The 25,477-nt window shown below is 44.4% G+C and overlaps 1 protein-coding gene across 25 annotated transcripts in view; it reads left to right on the top strand.

The window, feature by feature from the left end:
* The window catches only part of PTPDC1 (protein tyrosine phosphatase domain containing 1), a 58,923-nt gene that overhangs the window by 22,188 nt on the left and 11,258 nt on the right, over positions 1-25,477 (top strand). For 7 of the 25 annotated variants that reach the window (XM_073878239.1, XM_073878221.1, XM_073878233.1 and 4 more), the window contains 7 exons: positions 6,074-6,141; positions 6,412-6,549; positions 9,826-9,916; positions 20,826-20,997; positions 23,237-23,317; positions 23,534-23,652; positions 24,581-24,718. In XM_073878239.1, coding sequence (XP_073734340.1) covers positions 9,835-9,916; positions 20,826-20,997; positions 23,237-23,317; positions 23,534-23,652; positions 24,581-24,718 — 592 coding nt within the window. In that variant the 5' untranslated portion in view covers positions 6,074-6,141; positions 6,412-6,549; positions 9,826-9,834. Of the gene's footprint in view, positions 1-6,073; positions 6,142-6,307; positions 6,550-7,807; positions 7,905-9,825; positions 9,917-20,124; positions 20,376-20,825; positions 20,998-23,236; positions 23,318-23,533; positions 23,653-24,580; positions 24,719-25,477 lie in introns of those variants that run through there. The other 18 variants (XM_073878243.1, XM_073878234.1, XM_073878238.1 and 15 more) reach the window with 10 other exon arrangements.

Genomic DNA, 25,477 nt, shown 5'->3' with positions numbered 1-25,477 from the left:
TTGATCTGTTCTACTGTTCTTTTGGTTTCTAGTTCATTGATTTCTGCTCTGATCTTTATGATTTCTCTTCTCCTGCTGGGTTTAGGCTTTATTTGCTGTTCTTTCTCCAGCTCCTTTAGGTGTAGGGTTAGGTTGTGTATTTGAGACCTTTCTTGTTTCTTGAGAAAGGCTTGTATTGCTATATACTTTCCTCTCAGGACCGCCTTTGCTGTATCCCAAAGATTTTGGACAGTTGTGTTTTCATTTTCATTGGTTTCCATGAATTTTTTTAATTCTTCTTTAATTTCTTGGTTGACCCATTCATTCTTTAGTAGGATGCTCTTTAGCCTCCATGTATTTGAGTTCTTTCCGACTTTCCTCTTGTGGTTGAGTTCTAGTTTCAAAGCATTGTGGTCTGAAAATATGCAGGGAATGATCCCAATCTTTTGGTACCGATTGAGACCTGATTTGTGACCTAGGATGTGATCAATTCTGGAGAATGTTCCATGGGCACTAGAGAAGAATGTGTATTCCGTTGCTTTGGGATGGAATGTTCTGAATATGTCTGTGAAGTCCATTTGGTCCAGTGTGTCATTTAAAGTCTTTATTTCCTTGTTGATCTTTTGCTTAGATGATCTGTCCATTTCAGTCAGGGGGGTGTTAAAGTCCCCCACTATTATTGTATTGTTGTCAATGTGTTTCTTTGCTTTTGTTATTAATTGCCTTATATAATTGGCTGCTCCCATGTTCGGGGCATAGATATTTACAATTGTTAGATCTTCTTGTTGGATAGACCCTTTAAGTAGGATATAGTGTCCTTCCTCATCTCTTATTACAGTCTTTGTTTTAAAATCTAGTTTGTCTGATATAAGGATTGCCACCCCAGCTTTCTTTTGGTGTCCATTAGCATGGTAAATGGTTTTCCACCCCCTTACTTTCAATCTGGGGGTGTCTTTGCGTCTAAAATGAGTCTCTTGCAGACAGCATATGGATGGGTCTTGTTTTTTAATCCAATCTGATAGCCTGTGTCTTTTGATTGGGGCATTGAGCCCATTTACATTCAGGGTAACTATTGAAAGGTATGAATTTAGTGCCATTGTATTACCTGTAAGGTGACTGTTAACTGTCTGTTGTCTGTGTTCGTTTCTGCTCTTTGCTGCTTTTAGGTTCTCTCTTTGCTTAGAGGACCCCTCTCAATATTTCTTGGAGGGCTGGTTTCGTGTTTGCAAATTCCTTTAGTTTTTGTTTGTTCTGGAAGCTTTTTATCTCTCCTTCTATTTTCAGTGATAGCCTAGCTGGATATAGTATTCTTGGCTGCATATTTTTCTCGTTTAGTGCTCTGAAGATATCTTGCCAGTCCTTTCTGGCCTGCCACGTCTCTGTGGATAGGTCTGTTGCCAATCTAATGTTTCTACCATTGTAGGTTACATATCTCTTCTCCCGAGCTGCTTTCAGGATATTCTCTTTGTCTCTGAGACTCGTAAGTTTTACTATTAGATGTTATTTATTTATTTTTTTAAAAGATTTTATTTATTTGACAGAGACAGAGACAGCGAGAGCAGGAACACAAGCAGGGGGTGTGGGAGAGGGAGAAGCAGGCTTCCCGCTGAGCAGGGAGCCCAACGTGGGACTCGATCCCAGGACCCTGGGATCATGACCTGAGCCGAAGGCAGACGCTTAACGACTGAGCCTCCCAGGCGCCCCCCTGGGTCCATTTTTTAAAGGCCTTTATTTTTTTAGAGAAGTTTTAAGTTTACAGCAAACTGGAGAGGAAGGGACAGAGATTTCCCATATATCCCCTGCCCACACACATGCATAGCATCCCCAGTTATCAACATCACTCACCAGAATGGTTCATTTGTTACCAATGATGAACCTACATTGACACCTCATAGTCACCCAGACTGTTTACCTTAGAGTTCACTCTTAGTGTTCTGTGGATTTGGACGTTCTATAGATTTGGACAAATATGTAATGACTTTATCCATCATTATAATACACAGAGCATTTTCACTGCCCTGAAGATCTGTGCTCTGCCTATTAATCTCTCCCTCCTTCCCCCAGCCCCAGTAACCATTGATCTTTTTATTGCCTCTGTAGTTTTGCCTCTTCGGGGATGTCTTATAGTTAAGTCATACATCATGTAGCCTTTTCAGATTGGCTTCTTTTACTTAGTGATAGGCTTTTAAGATTTCTCTATGTCTTTTCATGGCTTGATAGTTTGTTTGTTTGTTTTTTTAGTGCTGAATAATCTATTATTTGGGTGTACCACAGTTTATCCATTCACCCACTGAAGATTATCGTAGTTGTTTCCAAGTTTTATAAATAAAGCTGCTGTAAACTCTGTGCAAGTTTTTGTGTGGACATAGTTTTCAACTCCTTTGGAAAAATACGAGTGCAATTGCTGGATAGTATAGTATGTTTAGTTTTATAAGAACCCCCCAAACTGCCTTCCAAAGTGACTGTACCATTCTGCATTCCCACCAGCAGTGTATGAGAATTCCTGTTGCTCCACATCCTCATCAGCATTTGGTGTTGTCATTGCTCCACATTTTTGCTATTCCAATACGTGTGAAGTGGTATTTCAGTGTTTTCATTTGCATTCTGATGACATATTATGTGAACCATCTTTTCATATGCTTATTTTCCATCTGTATATCTTCTTTGGTGAGGTGTCTGTTAAGGTCTTTGGCCCATTTTTGTAATCAGGTTGTTCTCTTATTGTTGACTTTTAAGAGTTTTTTGTATATTTTGAATAACAAGTCATTATCAGATGTGTTTTTGCAAATATTTTCTCCTAGTCTCTGGCTTGTCTTCTTATTCTCTTGACTTTGTCTTTTGCAGAGCAGAATTTTGTAATCAAGTCCAGCTTATTACTTTCTTCACAGGTCATGTCTTTGGTGTTATATCTAAATAGGCATCACTACATCCAGGGTCATCTAGGTTTTCTCCTGGGTTATCTTCTAGGAGATTTGCAGTTTTGCATTTTATGGTTAGGTCTGCCATCCATTTGAGTTAATTTTTGTGAAGAGTGTAAGGTCTGTGTCTAGTTTTTTTGTTTTGTTTTGTTTTTTTTGCATGTGGACATCCAGTTGTTCCAACACCATTTGTTGAAGAGGCTGTCTTTGCTCCATTATGTTGCCTTTGCTTCTTTGTCAAAGATAACTTGACTTTATTTATGTGGGTTTATTTCTGGGCTCTCTGTTCCATGAATCTATATTTTTATGCTTTGGCCAGTTCTACACTGTCTTGATTACTGTAGCTTTATAGTAAGTCTTGAAGTTGGGTAGTGTCAGTCCTCCAGCTTTGTTCTCCTTAAATATTGTGTTGGCTATTCTAGGTCTTTTCCCTCTCCATATAAATTTTAGAATCATTTTAATGAACTACCTGAAATTTAAAAAAATTTTTAAATAATATGTCATAGAAATGTATTTAAATGTGAACATAATTATGTATCCACAATATTTACAAATATGTATCCACAATACTTACTAAAAGGAATAGCTAATGAACATCTGTTGGTTAAGAATCCAAATTATGCCATCCAAAATGGTGTGGTGTCTGGTGCTTGACCAAAAAGTGGCTACTGTGGGGAGTCTTTCTTCCTGCTGATACCACCTGCAAAGCAGTGACCTGATTCCAGGTGATCGCTTGGTCCAAACTAGGATTTTGGGCAGAACATTAGTACCCAGGTCTCACCCAGGAATATGAAGCTTTTTCTAGGTTTGGTTGATGATGTGGGGCTTCTTAAAGCATCCCAGGATTTTGTGAAGATTGACTGAAGAATTGTAAAAGGAAGGTTTTATTATTTGACAGCTAAACAGACCCCAGGAGACACACTTTCACAGTAACCTCTGTGAATACCTGCTGTTAGGTAAATGCAAATGGCTTACCTAATGCAGTAGTTCTCAAAGCATCACTGGAAACCAGGTGGAAATGCAGATTCTCAGCCCCACCCAGACCTACTGAGTGGAAATTCTGTGGGTAGGGCCCAGCAGTCTAGGTTTTTAAGAAAACCCCTCTGACGGGTGTTGAATCAGTAACTGTTGACGTCTTGATGAGTTTGAAGTATCTGTGGTGTGACAGTGATGTGAGGTGGGTTCAAACCTGTAGGAATGAGCCTCGTGTGGCTGTGGGAAAAGGCTAGGGATGATGGAAACCTTGCTTGCAAAAATCTACTCCACCTGTTGTTAACATTTTCCCTATTTGCGCTATCATAATGTGTTTTCTGAGGAATCTGAACCAAACAGCATTTCTTTAAATGATGAAAAAGAGGATCCTGCTGTGGTGTTGTTTTTCCCTGATCTGTGATGAGTCTTCTGAGAGCCCAGGGGCCTTCCCTGAGGTGCATTTAAGGTGTGGGATCACAGAAGTGGGTGAAGTTCATAGCAAACTGTCAGACACCAGTCTCTCCAAGGCAGCCCTTCATCCTTTCCCTGAGGACCTAGCTTGCGAGAAAGGCTAGAGGGGTCTCAAGAAAGAAAAAGCATTTTCAAAATGTTGCCTGCCTGCCCCCAGGGGTGATTTGAGGAGAAAAAGAATTTTATCCAGTTTTGTCATTTTTTTTTGAGATACAGATTCAGAAGGAAGGAGGTTTCCATTTAAAAGAAATTTGTGAGGTGGGGGCGCCTGGGTGGCTCAGTCAGTTAAGCATCTGCCTTCGACTTAGGTCATGATCCCAGGGTCCAGGGGTCAAGCCCGATGTCGGACTCCCTGCTCAGGAGGGGAGTTTGCTTCTCCTTCCTCTCCCTTTGCCCCTGGTTGTGTGCTCTTGCTCATCCTGTTTCTCAAATAAATAAATAAAATCTTAAAAAAAAAAATTTTAAAAAAGAAAAAAGAATTTGGGTTTTTTGTTTGTTTATTTTATTACATGTGGAATCATAAAGAGTGCTTTAATTCCTTAAGGACAAAATACTAGTGTGGTATCAGGAAGCCATGTTTTAAAGCATCCGAGCCACTAGGTAAATCTTCAGTCAGTCCCACATGATAAGGGGATGTGAGAAAATGTATAATTGGTGTTAGGGAAGACATTCTAAAGCAGAGAAAATTTGGACTAAGGGTTGAAATTAAACAGACCCACCCCTCAAGGATTAGAAGGAACACAAATCTGTCAGGTTGAAGACCCACAAGAAGTTGGAGATACAAATGTGATCAGGAAAACTAAGGTAAGGAAAACGCCACTCCTCGCCTTTGCATGGTGGTGCTGTCGTGGCACTTCCACGGTCTCAGCAATAACCTTGACATAGGGAAGGCATGATTACTGTTTCCCCTTTGCAGATGAAAAGGCTGAGGTTCAGTGAGATTAAACGGTGGTGGTGGTGGCAGCTGCCTTTGACTGAACAGTAATTTGTGTATTCATTCAATAAATCTTTACTGAGGACCTACTCTGTGCCGGGCCCTGTTCTATACAATAGTTGACAAAGCAGACAAAACTCTATGCCTTCATGGAGCTGACATTCTGGCAGGGGAAGGCAGACAATAAAAGGGATAAGGCAATAAATTATGTACCATGTTAGGTGTGTTTTCTTCAAAAGTCCTGAGGAGAACAATGAAACAGGGAAGGGGAGCCGGTTTAAATTGTAAACAGGGTGGCTAGATGGGTTGTGAAGAGAGGGGGAGTGTGACCTGGCTGAAGTTAACAAGGTCATTCTGGCTGCTCTGTTGAGGACAGACTGAATTATGGATCAGGCACAGAATTAGTCTGTATATAGGCTTGCAGGTCATCTTTGCAATGAGTGCAGGGCAGATGTGAGCCCAGAGATGTTAGTAAATGTGCTTAAGATCACAGAGCTGGGAAGTGCCAACAACTCTGTCCAACATGTGTGTGGATTTTATGATTGTGCAGTCAGACCAGCTGCATTTCTGTTAGGAGGGAGGAGGCCAAAATGTGTAAAGGAGCTTTGTTCTTGACACTTGTTTTTGGGACAGCAATGAATTAAGATTTGGATAAAGGATTAGCAAAGTGTGTGCACAAAGCAAAGCAAACTGAAAATCTTGCTGTGGATAGGTCTGAAAAGTTTCTTGCAAGCTAAGGAATTATCAGTGTAGCAGAGTTAAAATGCATACAGTAACATTGAAATTTTTTTTTATCCAGTGTGAAGTCTTTCCTGTTGAGAGGCTGTATGTGTGGTGGTGAAGAACACAAATTCTGGAGTGAAAGTTGTGAGTTCAGATCCCAGCTCCACTATTTAAAAGCTGTGTGACTGTAGGCAAATTATTTGACTTCTCTTTGCCTTCATTTTCTAATCTGTAAAATGGGAATAATAGATGAAACTAAACACGTTTTTCCCATATGGTCCAGCAGTTGTGCTCCTTGGTGTTCTTGTAGGAGCAGAAAAACCTATGTGCACACAAATACCTGCACATGAATGCATACAGCCGCTTCATTCATAACTGCCAAGCCTTGGAAGCAAGTCAAATGTCTTTCAGCAGGTGACTGAATAAATAAACTGTGATTCATCAAGATAATGGAATATTATCCAGCACTAAGAAGAAATGAACTGCCAGGCAATGAAGATGTGTAGAAACCTTAAATGCATATCACTAAGTGAAAGACGCTAATCTGAAAAGGTGACATACTGTGATTCCAATTATGACATTCTGGAAAAGGCAAATCTGTGGAGACAGTGAACAGATCAGGAGTTGTGGGGGTGGGGCAGAGAAGGAGATGACTGGGCAGCAAAAATTCTCTTGTGTGGTCCTGTAATGGCAGATCCATGTCCTTACTCATTTATCCAAATCCACAGAGTATCCAGCAGCAAGAGGAAGCCCTAAGGTAAACTGTGGACTCAGGGTGATGATGATGTGTCCATGTGGGCTCATCGGCTGTAACAAATGTGCTATTGGGTGGGGGTGTTGATAGTGAGGGAGGCCGTGCATGTTGGGGTGGGACAAAGGGTACAGAGGAATTCTCTGTACCTTCCAGTTAGTTTTGCTATGAACCTAAAACTGCTCTAAAAATACAGTTTTTTAAAATTAGAATAATAGTACTCAGCATATGGTGGTGTGGTGAGGATTATGAGTTAAGACAAGTAAGGGACTTGGAACAGTGCCTGGCGTGGAATAAGCTTATATGTTTTAGTTATTATTAATACATTATTTGTGAACAGAAACGTATGCAGCTTTCATAAGTTCACTCACATACTTGGAGCTCTCTATTTTTGCCCATACAAACTTCAATTTTTCAACCTCAAATTCTTCTACCACGATTCCTGTGTAGAAGTAATGCTCTTGGCCCATGTCTGTAATGTGGGCAGAGGGCCTCTTGCAGCAGCAGGAGTTGGAGCGCAGGTTGACTCCTCCCCAGATGTCCCACCTCAGACATCTTGACCCTGATGCCCATGGAGCACAAGTGCTCTGCATGCCCCGGAGGGTGCTGCTGCACTTCTCTCCTGCCAGCCCGTCTAACACCGCCCCCACCTGTTCTCCACAAAAGTGCACGTGCCGGCTTCTTGTCTGGAAGATAGAAGGAAAGCAGTGACCTCAGAATGCCTCAGGTCACCAGAGCCTGTCTCTCTGTGAAATGGCTTTTTTATGAAGGAGAACATTCTTTATGTCAAACTCTTACTTTCTGATGACTCTTCCGAACAGTATGAGTGATCGTCTATAGCTGTTCCAAGTTTTAAGTATTGGGTACTAATTAGTGAGCCTGTGATTAATCCTAAATGTTGAGTCATTTTGAGGAACATCTTGGGATGAAAGCAAATTGTAGGATAGAGCGAGCAAAATATCTGTCATTAGCAGCAGGAATTGAAATTAAATAAGATGATTGCACAGTGAAATGACAGGATTACTGTTCAAACCCTGTTTCTCCTGACTCTGCAACCAGGCACGTGAAATGAATTCAGTTGTGAATGAAGTTACTGTTTCATAAATCTTCTTGAGAAAGTCAACCATTACTAACTACCGGCAGGACTGTTTTCTAGGTAGGGAAGGGAATATTTACAAAGTCTTATAAAATACTATGATACTGGTTTGCAAATTAAAATAACAGTAATATATTGGATACCTGTATGCCAGACATTGTGCTAGAAACACACACACAACTGTTCTTTATCCTCACAACAAGCTGAGAAAGATATAATCCTCATTTTACAGAAGAGAAAATTGAAGCTATACAAAAATTGGTTCGTATAGCTGGTAGTGAACAGAGTCAAAGTTTAAACGCAGAACTTCTGCCTATACAATATAGCTTGGCCTAGTTGAGCCGTCTGTAATTGGTCAGTTATATACAGTTGGACTACACATCCATGTTCTTATGCGGAGTTAATACCCAGAGAACACTCTTGCAGAGTCCCCTGGAAGCTGGAAGGTGAAGCGGAACAGGAGTGGGGACTGGCGCTTGGGCTGAGAGGAGGGCTGTTGGCTTTGTCAGGCGGCAGCGCTGGGGCTGCTAGACTGTTTAGATCAGAGCCGGTGATGAGCACCTGCAAGGAGACGGGGGAGGAGCCTGCACTGATGCTTTCAATTTTCTGTTTTAACTCGCAGACTTTGATGGGTCTGGAAATAGTGTTTCCCAAACGGATGTTTATTAGCTGTCTCAGATCTTTGAAAATTCATAGTTTAACTCTAAGCATATATTAACTCTCTGGTAATTAGACCATTAAAGAAAACTTTCCATTTTTCCACTGTTTTTCCTAGGTTAGAAGAATTGCCTTTTCATAAAAAGCATGTATTCATGTTATTTGACAAAAATATAGTACTTAAGCCATACAAAGTAGATGATTTACAAAGAAAGAGAGTTTTACTATTTTTAAGATGACTTTTATTGTCACATTTGGATACATATGATATTCTTTGAAGATGGGCCATTTTTTAAAAAAATATTTTATTTATTTGATAGACGCAGCGAGAGAGGGAATACAAGCAGGGGGAGAGGGAGAGGGAGAAGCAGGCTTCCCGCTGAGCAGGGAGCCCGACGTGGGGCTCGATCCCAGGACCCTCGGATCATGACCTGAGCCGAAGGCAGACACTTAACGACTGAGCCACCCAGGTGCCCCCAAGATGGGCCATCTTTACTTTTGTAGATTAACTATTATGTTTTAGCAATACTGTCAGCCTGCAACAAAGGATTTATCTGTCTATTATCTATTATTAAATTGGGATTTAGATGTTATATTGGAGAAGCTTTTCTTAATGTGGCAGAAAAGTTAAAGTTATAGGAAAAATCTTACAGGTTGGACTACATGAAACAGTGCTGCTAGGCAGAACACACCATAAACATACATAAGATGTCCCTCTCCCCCTGCTTGTGTTCCCTCTCTCGCTGTGTCTCTCTCAAAATAAATAAATAAAATCCTTAAAAAAAAATTTTTTTTTTAATCTATTTGAGAGAGAGCATGAGTGGTGGGAGGGGGGTGCAGAGGGAGAGGGAGAAGCGGACTGCTCGCTGAGCAGGGAGCCCGACGCGGGGCTCCATCCCAGGACCCAGGGATCACGACCTGAGCCGAAGGCAGACGCTTAACTGACCGAGCCACCCAGGCACCCTATTAAGTTTTAAATTTTAATTCTAGTATAGTTAACACACAGTGTTATATTAGTTTCAGGTAACAATACAGTGATTCAACACTTCCATACAATACCCGGTGCTCATCATGACAAGTGCCCACCTGTTTCCCCATCCCTCGCCCACCTCCCCTCTGGTACCATCAGCATGTTCTCTATAGTTAAGAGTCCGTTTCTTGGTTTGTCTCTCCCTCTTTTCCTTTGCTCTTTGTTTCTTATTTCCCACACAAGATTTCATTCTTTTTAATGGCTGAATAATATTCCATTGTGTGTGTATGTATGTGTGCATAAATGAACATCACATAGGCAGACTCTCAAAAACTAATCTTTTTTTGTCCCCAGCAGACTACCATGCCTGCAGGAATCTTGCCTGAAAATGAGGAACTGTATTCCACTTCGGTGAATAACAGTGCATATGCTGCCAACATGAAAGGTAAGAGTGCTTTGATATACTTGTTGCGTCTTTGTGCCAAGTGGCATCTAATAAAATGATGTGGGTAGACATGACAGAAGGCTCGAGGCCTCATACCGGGATCCCGAGTGCAGCTGCTGTTTATGGCTTTTGTTTATTTCTGCCTCCCTGTTTTGACCTGTTAAAATTGCTTTTCATAATCCTGAATAATGGGTCTTTTGAGAAGGAACGTTGAAAACAATGTTTGTCTCCTGCATTATCCTCTCAGACTGAAATTATCTGTTCCTCTCATCAAACGCCTCCATGTGAGTCACACTTTCCTTTCTTTCCTGTCTCCTTCCTCGGGAGTGACACTTAGACGCATGTCCAGAAGCATGGGACCCCTGCACCTCCCAGTCTGTTTCCCTCCTCTGTCCCATCCCGTGGTCTCGAGCTTTCACATGGCAGCCCCAGGCAGGAAAGGTGCTGCCTGGGGCTCTTGCTGCCATACTTGCCCTCACTCCTTTGCCTGCTGCAGGTGCTGAGCCGGGGCACACCCCGACTTCCTGCCACGTTGGCACCACAGGTCCTGCTGCTGCTGCCAGCGGAGAGCCGGATGTTGAGTCACTTTTCTTGGCAGTGCCCTTTGCGTGATTCTCCTACTGCCTCTTTTAGGTTTGCCCTGTTCACTTTCGTGTTCCTGTACAGGGAACTCTGAAGGACTGTCCCCAGAAGTGGGATTACGTGATGTGAGGGTCTGAAGGGTGGCTTTCAGTGCCTTGTGCTCTTGTAGGAATCCAACCACGCCACCAGGGGGTGCTGTCTCTCACCAGGAGAAGGAGCGTCTCCCTCCTGAGACCTCGCCCGAATTCCAGGTCCTCACAGATCTGTGCCGTGCCTGGCTCTGGGGGCACCAGGACTGCTGCTGCCCACCATTTGTGGACAGCGTCTGTGTGCCAGACTCACGGTGTGTTAGCTTCCCTGGTTTGAGAAGGAAGCGCTGTCTAAAACCAATGCAGCAACGGTGCCTGCTTGCTGCTCACGTTGTAGAGTGATGTGTTTTTTGCTAAGGGACTCCAGCTAGCGAGTGTAAGAGTCAGACAAACCTTTTCCGCTCTTGCTTCTTCTGTCGAAATGTCACCTCTTAGCTGGGGTTTCCCACCAGGGGTTCTCTTGGCTTCTGAGGCGGGCAAGTCTTAAGTGTACAGGAGAGCGCCGGATGCGGAAGACAGCATCCCTGCACCACCCCACCCCCATCATCCAGTCACGTCCCCAGACTGCAGTGACACCCGGAAAGCCTGACACGTTTCCAGATGCCCAGGGAGGGCTGTGCTAGCTGTATGTGATCTCTTGCTGAGCTGCTTTACCTTTTTTTTTTTAAGATTTTATTTATTTATTTGACAGAGAGAGACACAGCGAGAGAGGGAACACAAGCAGGGGGAGTGGCAGAGGGAGAAGCAGGCTTCCCGTGGAGCAGGGAGCCCGATGCAGGGCTCGATCCCAGGACCCCAGGATCATGACCTGAGCCGAAGGCAAATGCTTAACAACTCAGCCACTCAGGCGCCCTGTTTTACCTTTCCTAAAACCATCTTTGTCATTGAAATTTTCCCCATTGTATAAATGTAGCTAATATTTACTTAGGAAAAATCTGGAAAAATAAGAAACTTTACATCTAACTTTTTTAGAGTGAGTCTCGTCTATAAAGGTAGTCAGTTATACTTTATTGGATTAGCATTGGGATGGGAAGTATTTTTTTATTAGTGGCTAATGAATCATGGGAAAATTAGGGGGTACATAAATAAAGTTTTTAAGTTATTTGTAAAGGAAAGTAGAAAACTCAACAAGAACTATCTTTGGAATGAGACAAACCTAGATTTAAATCTTGGTTCTACTTTTTGAAAAAAATTGAGGGGAGGTGGAATTTCAAACATTCATAAAAGTATATAGGATACTGTATGCGGAGGTACTGTTCTCTTTGGAGGTACCACCCCCACATATGGGTGCCATCCCTGCAGAGGTGCCACCCCGCCACAGAGGCCCCCTTCCCCATCAGGTGCCATCTCCCAGCTTTAAGAATTTCAGCTCACTCCCTCCCCCTTTTTCCCCTACTTCCGTATTACTTCATTTCATTCCTTAACCATATCACCATTATCGTAACTAAAAAAATTTAACAGTTGCTCAATATCATCAATATCTAAACATTGCTTAAATTTCTGTCTCATAGATGTATATATTTTTGTTTGCATCGGGCCCCAACAGAGGTCAATATTTTAAAATTGGTCGGTATGTATCTTAGATCTCTTTTGCATGTGGATTTCTCCCTCTTTTTCCTCCCAATTTATTTGTTAAAGAAACCAGATTTTTTTTGCCGTATAGAGTTTGCCACAATCTGTATTTTGCTGATTATATTCACATGTTTCCTATAAACTGAACTGGAAGAGGGTCATAGAGCCTAATCAAGTTTTTTTTATTTACAACCATATTTGATGGATAGTGCTGTATTCTTCCATCAGATGTCTGGTTGTCTCTCTTGTGATGGTAGTTCTTTTGTTTTGAAATAATTTCAAACTCACAGAAAAGCATAAAAAAAATTCCCATATACTATTCACCCAGAGACCCTCATCCACGTTTTGTCAACTGTCCTAATAATGTCCTTTAATAGCAAGAGGACACTTGTGTTTTTTTCCTCTCAGTGACTGGGCACTGCTAGTTCTCTCTTGACCTTTATGAAAATTCCAGGCCAGGTATGTCGCAGCACGTTGCTCACTTGGGGTTTGTCTGCTGTTACATCGTAGTAACGTTAAGGTCACGCATTTTTGGCAGGACCATCCCAGAAGTGATTTTATTCTTTCCTCACTGCATCCCATCAGGAGACCCAGAAGGTCCCTGGAGGTGTTAAGTTTGATCACGTCAGGACAGTGGTGTCTGCCGAGATTTGTGCATTCTAAGTCGTGCTTTCTCCCTCATAGCTCCTATTTTGTGGAGAGGTGTTGGAGAGTGTGCCTACCCCAGCCTTCGTCCAGCTCTGCTTGCTCAGCTCTCTGAGGCTCCGCCTGGATTAACCGTCATGATGGTAGATGATGAAGTGGAGGGTTCCTAATCCGTCATCGCTTCTGTGTTTCTCAGCCGGCACTCTCTCCTCCTGCTTGTGTGTCGGTTGTATCTCCATTGCAGTGTGGTTTCGTGTTCTGTCAGGAATGCGTCAGTAACTGTCATTTGTTTTCATGCTCCGCCGTCCCACACTTGGCCAGCAAGAACCCCTCCCTGCAGGGACATCCCTGCATGCCTGCTTCCTGGCCCAGCAAGGTCTTCCATCTCCCCCGCCCTTTCCCTGTCCCAGCCCTGAAGTCACCCAGTTCTGCAAGGAGCTCTGGTCCTTTCAGTAGGGAATGGTATCCAGAAACCAAAATGTGCTCACTGCTGCGACGACGTCACAATTGCCACGCTCCCTGGGAGACAGAGCAAATTTATTTGTCCACCCTCGCTGACAAGTAAATAAGTTAATAAGTGTGCGCAGATCTCGACCTGCTTTTACGTGTGTATTTGCTTCTGTTTGGTGAAAACGCTGAGTCCATGCTGGTACTTCCCACTGTCATCCCTCACCACCATCATTCTAGCTTTTCCCGTCGTCATGGTTATGACTCCCTCCTTCGAGAATGAGGACCCTTGCTCTCCTTGTCCCCAGTTTCCTTGTTTGCTCAAGCCTCCTTTTCATGACCAGTCTCCCAGCCCCGCCATCGCTCGCCTCAGCTCGTCCACACGGAGTCGGTACCCTGCCAGGCCGAGTGCCGTAGACTCTGCTGCAGCTGGCCCTGGAGCACATGGGGGTGGGGGCACTGACCGCATCACAGATGAAAATCCACAGATAACTTCTGACGCTCCAAGGACTTAACTCGAACAGCTGCCAGCTGGCTGGGAACCTTACTGATAACCATTGATTAACACAGATTTTGTGTGCTACATACTGTATTTTTATAATAAAGTAGATAAAAAATGTTAAGGAAATCATAGGGAAGAGAAAATACATTTACGAAGTCCTGTATTGACCCCAAGACATCTGTGTAGAGGTGGACACATGCAGTTCACACCCATGTCGTTCAAGGGTCACCTGTAGTTGCCTTCCTTGTGTTGGCCTGACCTCTGCTACGTGGCCCTCACTTAGGCCTGCTTCGTGGCTGTTTTTATTTTGATTAGGTATATACTTTTAATTAAAATATTGAGGTAGTTGTACAGTCACGTGCAATTGTCAGTCATAATACAGAGAGAACCTTCACTCAGATTCCACCCTAGTAACATCTTACAAACCTGTAGTGCACTGTCACAGCCAGGATGTCGACATTGTTACAGTGAAGATACAGGACAGCACTGGGGGCACCTGGGGGCACAGTCAGTTAAGCATCTGATTCTTGGTTTCGGCTCAGGTCACGATCTCAGGATTGTGGGATTGAGCCCCACGTCGGTCTCTGAGCTGGGTGTTGAGCCTGCTTAAATTCTTTCTCCCTCTCCCTCTGCCCCTGCTCACTCATGCACTCTCCCTCTCTCCTTCTCTCTCTCTCTCAAAAAAAAAAAGGCTACAGGACAGCACTGTCACTACAAGGATCCCTCCTGTTGCCTTTTCATAGCCAGACCCACTTCTACCCATGAGTCTGGCTCCTGACAAGTACTGTGACAGCAAAAGCACAAGCAACAAAGGAAAGAAATCGATAATTCAGACTTCATCAAAATTTAAAACTTTTCTGCATCAAAAGATGCCATCAGTAGAAAGAAAAGTCAGTCTGCAGAATAGGAGGGACTGTTTGCAAATCACATATCCATCTAATTAGGAACTAGTCTCCAGAATATGAAGAAAATTCTAAAACTCAATGAGCAAACACAACCTGATTGAGAAAGTGACTCGAGTAGATGTTTCTCTGAAAGGACACACAGATGTCCAATATGCACACGAGAAGTTTATTTTAACCATCATAGAAATGCAGATCAAAACCACAATGAAATACCACTGCATATCCATTCGGATGGCTGTTATCAAACAAACCAGAAATAACAAGTGTCGGTGAGTAGATGGAGAAACTAGAGCCCAAGTACGTTGCTGCTGGTGTAAATTATGGTGCAGCCACTGTGGAAAACAGTATGGCAGTTTCTCAAAAAATTAAAAAAAAAATACTCTGGGGATGCCTGGGGGGCGCAGTCAGTTAAGGTTCTGATTCTTGGTTTTGGCTCAGGTCATGATCTCAGGGTTCTGGGATCGAGTCCCGCATCGGGCTCCTTGCTTGGTGGGGAGTCTGCTTCTCCCTCTGCCTGCCGCTCCCCTGGCTTGTGTGCTCTCTCCTCCACCCTCGCTTACAAATAAAGAAAATCTTAAAACAATAAAATAAAAAAATAAAAAAAGAATGACTCCGTGATCCAGCGGTTCCATAGGACAGAAAGCAGGGACTCAAGCCAGTGTTTGTGCCCCCACATTCATAGCGGCATTCACAATAGCCAAAAGTGGGAACCAACCCACAGAGGTGGCACGTATGTGCAGTGCATATGATTCAGCCTGAGAAAGCCTGACACCTGCAACAGCGTGGATGGACCTTGAGGACACTATGCTGAGTGAGATCAGCCAGACACAGGACAAACACTACGTGAGTCCACGTCTGTGAGGGACCCAGAACGGTCAAAGTCATAGCGACAGAAAGTAGAGGGGTGGGTGCCAGGCACTGGGTCGGGGGAGAGATGGGGAGTTAGTGTTTAATGGGGACAGAGTTTGGGTTTAGGAAGATGAAAAAGTTCTAGAGATGGACAGTGGGGATGTACTTAATGCCAGTGTAGTACTGTACACTTAAAAATGGCTAAAATGACCTATTTTGTGTCATATATATTTTACCACAATTAACAAAAGGAAAAAGGAAAGCGCTTTCTCTTCCTCTTCTTTTCCCTTCCCTTCCTGAACAAGTCAGTCCCAAGCCACTGGCAGGGCCACGAAGAGTAGGTGCGCACACCAGAGGGTGAGCGAGGCTGTGGTGCTGGAGACCAGGCAGGGTGAGGGGCGGCAGCAGTCATGACGGGCGTGCGGGATGACAGGTGTGCGAGGCTGGCCACACTCGGGTGTGAGAGCACTCGGCGGGGCCAGAGCCTCGGGTGAGGTTAAGAGGGTTCCTGCGTGGCCGGCGGCCCCACGTGGAGTATGCACACACAGGCAGGGCGTCCACACAGGTCATGGCAACATCAGACTGGCTGGGGTGTTAGAGCCCACATTGGGGGGGATGCAGATCCACATCGAGGAGGGGGCAATAGCAGTGAGGGGAGATTGGTCCCATAGAGGGTCCCGGTTAAAGATGATGGTAGCAGGGTTCTCACCATTACAGAAAGGCGGAGGGGACAATGTGTGTTGGTTTGGAATTTGTGTATAGGGTGAACTCTTGGTTTTCAGTTAATATATATATATGCGTGCATATGGAGATAAACGTGGACCTGAACGTGTGGAATGTGCGTGTGCATGTCTACGGCGCACGTGTTCTTCACTGTCTGCTGAGAGGGCCTGCTGGCGGCAGCACACCCAGCACCCAGACTTCCTGCCTAAGTGCCGTTCTTCAGCCATGAGGGTCTCATCACGGGGAAACAGATACATTCTGCAAAATAACGGGCCTACACTCTTCAGAAGTCGAGGGAAGACGGAGGAGCTTGCTCTGGAGTGAATGAGAAATGGGCAGCCGCTACATGTGGTTCTGACATGGTGTGGCGTGATTTGCTGTTAGGAGCACTGAGATCATCAGGGAAGCTTGAGCGAGGTCTGAGGGACAGAAGCGACTAGTCACGTATCAGTTGTAATCTGCAGATTTGGGGGAATCTAGAGGATGTCTCTGTTTATGGGAAATATACGCTAAATTATTTGAAGTAATAGAACAGCATGTCTGCAGCTTATTCTCAGGTGGGTCAAGAAAAAATACTTTATTATATTTTTCTGTAAGTTTGAGATTGCTTCAAAATAAAAGATAAAGTCTTCTCCAAAAATTTTTTAAAATTAAACCAAATTGTTTAACCGTGTTGCCTGCTGCTGAGCAGTCCACCAAGACGTAAACTATACGGAAGCCGTCGGATATACCTTAGAGCAGTTGTGGGTGGGTGATGGAGGCAGAGACCAGAGCGACACGGGTCGGCACTGAGGCAGGCAACGTGCAGACGGCCAGTGCCGTCAACTCTTCAGAGGTTTCTCTGGGAAGGGGGACCAAGGACCCTCCGAAGCAGGGGACTGTGGTGAGGGGTGTGGAGAAAATGACGTATGCAGGAATACTTGGACAGTTAAGAAGCTATAGCCCAAGGAGGGGAAGTTTTGGAGAAGTTCTGCCTTCAGATATTTGAAGATCTTGCAAAGTCAAAGAGATGCTTTGTTTTAATTTTCGGAGGAAAGGAGTAGAGCCAGTGTTTACAGAGCAGGGGCTTCTGACTGACGTGTTGAGCCGTCCAGCAGCTGAGTGGTTGGTGGCCTTGCATGAAGTGAACTCCTGACCCAAACAGTGGCAAGCAGAAGCTGTTCCTGGAAGTGATTCCTCTGGTGACTTAGGGCTGAGGCCAGGGGGACCTCCAGCTCCCACTGCGCACTCAGGCCCGTTGTCATGTGAGTTTGTTCAAATAGGAGGTCCTCAGCCCTTTCTGAAATCTTGAGTCTAAGTGGAAATGACCAGTGCTTGGGGTCCCGCGTGTGGGAATTAAAAGGACCGTGAGGTCGGGTGCCTCTCAGCGGGTTTCTTTGTTGCTTGCTGCGCTTAACACAGGGGTAGACAGTCTCACCCTTGCAGTGACCAGGGAATCCCTTGGTTCCTTAAATATTATTTTGAATTGGGGAAGGTCCGATTGCCTACCTGCAATCAGGCCAGTGGCCACGAAGGTGTTACGGCATAGAGACCAGAGCACAGCACCCTGGTTCTTTGTGCTTCAAAGGGCCCTTTGTGTGTTGGTGATGACAGCAGCTTGGGGCGTATAGGATTGGTCACGGGGATTATCCTTTGTATTATTTTCCTGCTTTTTTTTTGGAGCCTGGTTTCTTTTTAGAGACGGTATATTCGGAAGTGAGAAGGGTAAGAACAGTAGCAAGGTCGTGCACCCATGAGTTTATGTTCATGGGATGTAGAAAACTGACATTTGTCTTCTTATGTGTTTAGAAGAATATGTTGTCAGAGGAGTGAAAAACAGGTGAGTTACTAGCAGGCAAGTGGGAAAACAGCAGTAGTGTGGATTCTTGTGACCTGCAAATAAATTATAACTGTGGAGGGACAAGGAGCTTATGATAATAATGTTCTTTCTGGGGCCTCCTGAAAAAACACTCTACCTTTTAAGTGTCTGCGAAAGCATGGCCCTTCACAAAATTACTCTCTGAAACACTCCATTTTATATATCACAATATCGCATGAAATAGGAATTAAAATAGTATCATGGCTCCTGTTTATCTAACGAGAAGGCATCTATTTTTCTCCTGCTGGTAATTTATATATTAAAATGTTATTAGGAGCGCCTGGGTGGCTCAGATGGTTAAGCGTCTGCCTTTGGCTCAGGTCATGATCCCAGGGTCCTGGGATCGAGCCCCGCATCGGGCTCCCTGCTCAGCGGGAGGCCTGCTTCTCCCTCTCTCACTCCCCCTGCTTGTGTTCCCTCTCTTGCTGTCTCTCTCTTTCTGTCAAATAAATAAATAAAATCTTAAAAAAAAAAAAGAAAAGCAGGAAGATTTGTTCACAGAAGGTCCACACATCTGCAGACAGAGGCAGGAAGAGAGGCCAGTGTAGTCTTAGGGGTGGGACTGAAGGCACGCTTCCCTATTGGAAAACCACTTGGCATAAATAAAAACTGGCTTTCAAAGATGGATTTGGCCACGATTTGGGCATTTTGCTCAGAACCCCTGCTGCACATAGCAGACGTGGACCCCTGAGTTTGAGTACTCAGGGCCGTCGGCTGCCAGGCATCTGCTCACCCTTGGTGCGGCATCTTGTACTCCTTTCTCTCCTGTAAAGTTCTGTGGGAGCTTTGCTTTTTGGATTGGTTACATTAAAAAAAAAAATTATTTTCCATCACTGTATGTGAACAAGGACATGGCATGGCACTCAGGTAGGAATTTGGGCACCAAATTGAGTTTCTCTGTCTCTGTGTTATTTGACAAAATCTGTTCAGTTGGGGAGTTGCGGTTGCATTTTAAAAGGCAAGTGCTTACAGCATTACTGATGATTAAAACAGAACCAACAAAAAGAGCCGTATCTGTGGCAGGAGGTTGTTTCTGTCTGCACGTGGCTGAAACACCATTTGGAGAGACAGAGAGAGACCTGGAGACACAGAGTGACGGGGTGGGGCGAGTCTGACATTCAGGAGGAAGGAGGCGGACATCAATGTTAAATTTTCTGTGTTCTTTGTGTCTTTATCCTCAAGTTGCAGCCACCTCCTCATCCAGTTCCTGAGAAGAATGTGATACTTAGTGAATTTTTTCCACATGCCTCCACTAAGACATTCCTAAAGCTTCGTTCCCCCCCCGACAGTCAGTGACAAAAGGCACAGAATTGCATCTTTGAGTGTTTGAGAGGCATGGCCACTTAACTACCTGATAAAGGCATGGCCAGGATCTGTGTTTTCACATTCTGAAAGTAAAAGTATGGTAGTCTGTGTCTTCTGATGAAATCAACCCTACAGACGTCTTTATGTGTTCTGTTCAAGTATTTTTTTAAAATAAGTTCTATCAGGAAAATTACAGGGGACTTTTTGGTTTTGAAGAACTGAATGGTGTTTTAATAATGTTACGAGGTATGCTACACATTTTACTTCATTACAGTTAACTTCTTGTCCACCCTGTGCCAGGGAGGAGTAGAAAGAGAAGTTTTTTCAGACTGTTCAGAGAATAGTTATGAAAGGAATAACAGAATTTAAACCTTTCAACATGTGTATACGGCAGGGTCTGTGTCATAAACACATTTTTCTAAATTCATTACAGTGTGTTAGATGTAATCCTTTGAGCTGGCAGATCTTTCAACTGTGTATGAGAAACAAAATAGAGTAGTTGCAATTTAGTGTAATCTATTTAAAATACATGTTCTTCCCTCTCTTTGAACAATCTGTCCAAAATGCAGTCCATTCATGTGGGATTTTGCCTGTACAGCTCTGAGTGGGAATCAGTAGTTTCTTTGTTCGTCACTATGGAAACAAGTCAGCCTATCCCGAATGGCTGTCAGATCTCGCAGAGTGATGCTGGCGGCTCAGCATAACTTCACCACGGAGCAGGCTGGCGCTGCCATCCCCTCTCGCCTGCAGCTCTTTCCTGCTGGGAGCCCAGCCATGCAGGACCTGCCCCGGCGGTGCTCAGCCCTGCCCTTCCTCAGCTCCTTCTTCCAGGGCCGCCGGCACTCATCCTCGGACCCTATCCTGCAGCACGGCCGGCGCGGCTCGGCCGCCCAGACACTCTCCTCGTCCTCTCTCCAGGTGATGGTGGCAGTGGCCTCCGTCAGCTGTGCCGAAAGAAACCCAACTAGCCTCCAGAGAAAAAGTAAAGCTCTTTTCCTTCTTGAAGATTGCCATAGCTTTGAGTTTAAATTCAGACCGTTGACAATTAATTCTACATTGTACTTTCACTGTCTGTTATGCTGAGAGCTTCAGTGGACATGTAATAGGGGATAAAGTGATTGAATGTTTTGTGCTTTTGCATTAAAAATGTAATTTTTGGAAAAATTCATTTTCTTGTAAAAAATCTGCTTTTATGGTTTCTTCCTTTTCATTACCAATATGACATGTGGAGATTATTGTGTGTGAAAGCCTTTTCTATATTAAGAGATCATGCACTCAGATGAAAAGGAAACCGTTTTATTTCTGACAAAATGAAGGGAATGTAGCCCCGGCTCGTCATCTACAATCCTGAGATAACATAGAAGCTGTTTCTCATGTTACTGTTGCATTTGGAGAGTAGAATTTTGAATCCTCTCTTCCTTGTATGTTCTAGGAAATTCAGGACGTCCAACACCAAAGTACACAAAAGTCGGAGAGCGTTTACGGCATGTGATTCCTGGACACATGGCCTGCTCCATGGCGTGTGGTGGCAGAGCTTGCAAGTATGAAAACCCGGCCCGCTGGAGCGAGCAGGAGCAAGCCATTAAGGGGGTGTACTCATCGTGGTAAGTGAGTCTGCAGCAGCCAGTGGCTGTGGAGGAGGGAGCATATGGGGGTGTGAAGGCGGAGGACCCCACCCCCACCCTGGCCTTGTGACTTGATGAGCTGTGTGATCTTGGCCGCCTCACGTGGGTATTCTGAACCTCTTCTGTAAAATGGAAATAATAAAACCAACCCACAGGGGTTTTTTAATTAAGTGAAATGATGTACGTAGATCTTAAAGAAATGGTAACGAGATAGCTCTTAAGTATTGGAAGTTGCCAGAAATAATGTGTTCAGCTATAAATTTGAGAAGGCAGGAGGTACATACGTGGTCTGTCAGTTTCACACAGGTACATGTTAGCCTCATTTCTTTTTGTTCCCGTCTTCTGGATGAAAGGGTACACTTCCCCGCAAATACACTGCCTGTGTGCCTCAGTAGAGAGTGGTGCACATTGTTGGCTCAGCAGGCAGGGTGAGACGGGTGCATGGTTTATGGTACACAGATGTGATTCATTCTGCAGTGAATCCTTCTGCTTCTTGTTATTAACGGTAAACTGTCAAGTGTACCTCTTTTGGGTTTTTTTTTTTTAAGATTTTTTATTTATTTATTTGAGAGAGAGAGAATGAGAGATTGCACGAGAGGGAAGAGGGTCAGAGGGAGAAGCAGACTCCCCGCTGAGCAGGGAGCCCGATACGGGACTCGATCCCAGGACTCCAGGATCATGACCTGAGCCAAAGGCAGTCGCTTAACCAACTGAGCCACCTAGGCGCCCAAGTGTACCTCTTTTGATGTAGTGATGTCTCTGATGAATTCTGACAATCAAGCCAAATCACCTTTGTTTGTTTTGTTCATTTGTTTTTTAAAGATTTTTTATTTATTTATTAGAGCATGAGCGGCGGGTTGGGGGGGAGCAGAGAGAGGAGAAGCAGACTCCCCGCTGAGCAGGGAGCCTGACGTGGGGCTCGATCCTAGCACCCAGAGATCATGACCTGAGCTGAAGGCAGCCGCTTAACCTACTGAGCCACCCAGGTGCCTTGCCAAATCACCTCTGAAGCCCACTAAGAGGAATTCACGGTTTAAAGAACTCTAGTGGTGAATCATTTCCTGCAGCAAGAATCCATTTCCAAATTAGACTTTTGTCAACCGGCCCACCTAACTTGCAGCCTGGGCTTCTTTAAATTTGCTGGTATGTGTGTAGTGATAGAGTTGGGGTCCATTGTCAGTGCCGTTCCCCACAGATCATAATTCTAGTCTGAAGAGTGTTGTGTGAAAGCAAGCACTAGGCCTGAGGTGTGCTCGGACCATAAATTTCCAATAATGCAGCTTGAGATCACATTAATATTTTTGGTTTATTTTTGACCAAACATCTGAGTCTTTTTCACCTGTCATGCTTTCATGGTACTTCTCTCCTCGTCTTATACTAAGTACTACTGAATTTGGCGGGGGAGGCCCCAATCAGTTTTCATTGCCCCAGCAGGGAGGCATGGTATCTTTCTGGATTGTGCTCTGCTCAGCTGATGTCTCTGTTACTCGTCAGGCTCATGTGACCCATAGCTCCCGATAGACGGCCTGACATATCTTTCACCAGAGCCCTGAGGAGGGGCAGCTGTCTGTTCCGGGGCCTCTGTACATTTGTTCTCAGGCCAGCATTGTGCTACACACTGTCAAATTATTATGTCATCTTCATAAAGCTCCTGAAAGTAGGCGTGGTTAATGTCATTCTATCGATGAAGGAATTGAGGTCCAGAGAGACTAAGTAATCTACTACCCAGCTAGAAGTAGAAAAGCCAGCATTTGAAACCGGCCCAACTGACTCCAAAGGCCATATGTTTTGCTGAATTACAATAACTCAGCATTTATTCCTAACCACATGCCAGGATTTGTGCTGAAGACTTTACACCCACGTTGTGTTGAATTCTCATGCCAGCCCTGCGAGGCAGGCGTTATCCCTATTTACCATAATAGGTAACTGAGGGGCAGAATTAGCTTTGCTGCTCAACAAGGTTCCTCCACAACGTCCCCTGGAAACCACACTGCCGGAGTCCACCAATACTTTACATCCTGGAATTTTTTCCAGGGATTCAGGGTTTCTTAGAGCCCTCATCATGATGCAAAATTGAAGCCAGAATTTGTATAAGAAAATTGTTCTAGATTTGTTAAAATCATAGGAAAGTAGGGGCTTGCTATCTCGTTCTCTTAGTTCTTAGAGCTGGAACGTTCCGAGTCGCGTGTATTCTCACCAGCCGCCCCTCCCACCCTAGGGTCACTGAGAACATCCTAGCCATGGCTCGCCCGTCCACTGAGCTCCTCGAGAAGTACCGCCTCATCGAGCAGTTCCAGAGGTAAATGCCACGTTGTTGACACACTTGCTAAGCCAATTCGCGTGTTCTCATCCGTTGCTTTTGACGTCAAATAGTCAAACAATAGGCAGTGGACAGCTTATTTTGACTAGGAAATTGAGGTTTTTGAGAGTGATTAATAATGTTTATTAATGCCAAAAATGCTTGATTTTTTTAAACACTTGCTCTCAATATAACTTTTTTCTTTTCTCCTATCAGCCATGGCATAAAAACAGTCATCAACCTGCAGCGCCCTGGTGAACATGCCAGCTGTGGGAACCCTCTGGAACAAGAAAGTGGCTTCACGTACCTTCCGGAAGCTTTCATGGAGGCTGGCAGTAAGTCCTTCCACCTCCCCTCCATGAGTTACCAAGAACAGCACCCAGACTCTCGGGTGCCCAGCTCTCCCATTGTCACCGGGTGATAGAATGACCGCTTTCTGCAGGGGGTGGGCTCCCCACAGGGAAGATGAGCTGACTGATTCTAGATAATGTGGCCATTCTTCTCGGGTGGTGCTGCTGAAAGTACAGGATTCCTTTTGTCCTGTGAGAGGGATCTTGGGAGGAGCCCTATAGAAACAACGCCCGCGTTAGTTACCATGGACACTGGCCCTGCTGCTCTGCGCATCCCGTAGTCCTTGTTTCTGCCTCCCTCGCAGGCCCTGCAGGCTGCGTGAGCCCCCATTCGCCCGGGGCACACAGTGTACACGTCGCAGCAGGACTGGAACCCGGGACTCACTCATGCCCTTACTGCTGCCCAACTCTGCCTCTGGGTGGGACGCAGGGAGTCTTTATGTGACAGCCCCAGAAGCCCCAGTCTTGGGAGCCTAGGGATGGAGTCCACTGAACACATGCCACTCAGGACCAGACTGGAAAGGACCAACCCTGGCCACTTTGGGGACTTGTTATTAAGAAGTGTGTGTCTAGCTTTTTTTGTCTCCACTGGGTGGAAAATCTGTATGTACCCACCTTGTGCCATTTGAGTCCTTTAGACACACTGCCATACTTAAACAAGATGCTGTGCTTTCCCTCTGTAGCTGAGTAATTTGGGCCAACGTTGGGGACTTTATTAATTTGCAATCCTGTTTCACCTTAATTCTTTCTGGTTGTAAAAAGCCTATTATTTTAGGCCTCCACATCCAGTTCAATCCGTGTGCCTTACAGCTTTACACTTTTCATGAATTCACTTACTTTCTTCAGATGACTATGCAAGTACTTTTCCTCGATGTCAATTGTTTTTTCCTGTTTTCTTTTTTTCATTGTCCAGTTTATTTCTACAATTTTGGATGGAAGGATTATGGTGTAGCATCGCTCACCACCATCTTAGATATGGTGAAGGTGATGACATTTGCCTTACAAGAAGGAAAAGTAGCTGTCCATTGTCATGCAGGGCTTGGTCGGACAGGTAAATACTAGGAAGTGGATTTATTGTCTTGTAGTATATTTAAACATGTAAAGAATAGTATTTTGTAATTCTAGAGGATAAATATTTTTCAGAATCCTATCAAAGTTTTGGAGTCAAATGGTAGAAGCCACTGAAAGAAATTAGAAATAACTTAAATAGTTTCAGTGATCATTTATTTGTGAGAGTATTTTTGAGAGACTTAAGCCTGAAAACTCATCATATTTAGTAAATAGATGGGTTTCCACAGCTCACTAAATGATTATTCTGGTTTTTCTTTTTCAAAGGAAACGAACCCCAACACTTTATTTGTAATACATAATGTCTTTATTTTTTTTAAGATTTTATTTATTTATTTGACAGAGACAGAGAGAGGGAACACAAGCAGGGGGAGTGGGAGAGGGAGAAGCCGGCTCCCCGCCGAGCAGGGAGCCCGATGTGGGGCTCGATCCCAGGACCCTGGGACCATGATCTGAGCTGAAGGCAGACGCTTAACGACTGAGCCACCCAGGCGCCCCCGTAATGTCTTTTTAAAATATAATTTTCCTTGGGCGCCTGGGTGACTCATTTGGTTAAGCGACTGCCTTCGGCTCAGGTCATGATCCTGGAGTCCCGGGATCGAGTCCCGCATCGGGCTCCCTGCTCGGCAGGGAGTCTGCTTCTCCCTCTGACCCTCCTCCCTCTCGTGCTCTCTGTCTCTCATTCTCTCTCTCTCAAATAAATAAATAAAATCTTTAAAATATATATATATATATATAATTT

The sequence above is a fragment of the Callorhinus ursinus genome, unplaced genomic scaffold, assembly GCF_003265705.2.
Source record: "Callorhinus ursinus isolate GAN/ISIS: 27379988/994484 unplaced genomic scaffold, GSC_fseal_2.0 scaffold28, whole genome shotgun sequence".
Classification (NCBI taxonomy): domain Eukaryota; kingdom Metazoa; phylum Chordata; class Mammalia; order Carnivora; family Otariidae; genus Callorhinus; species Callorhinus ursinus.
This window is presented reverse-complemented; position numbering and strand designations above follow the sequence as displayed.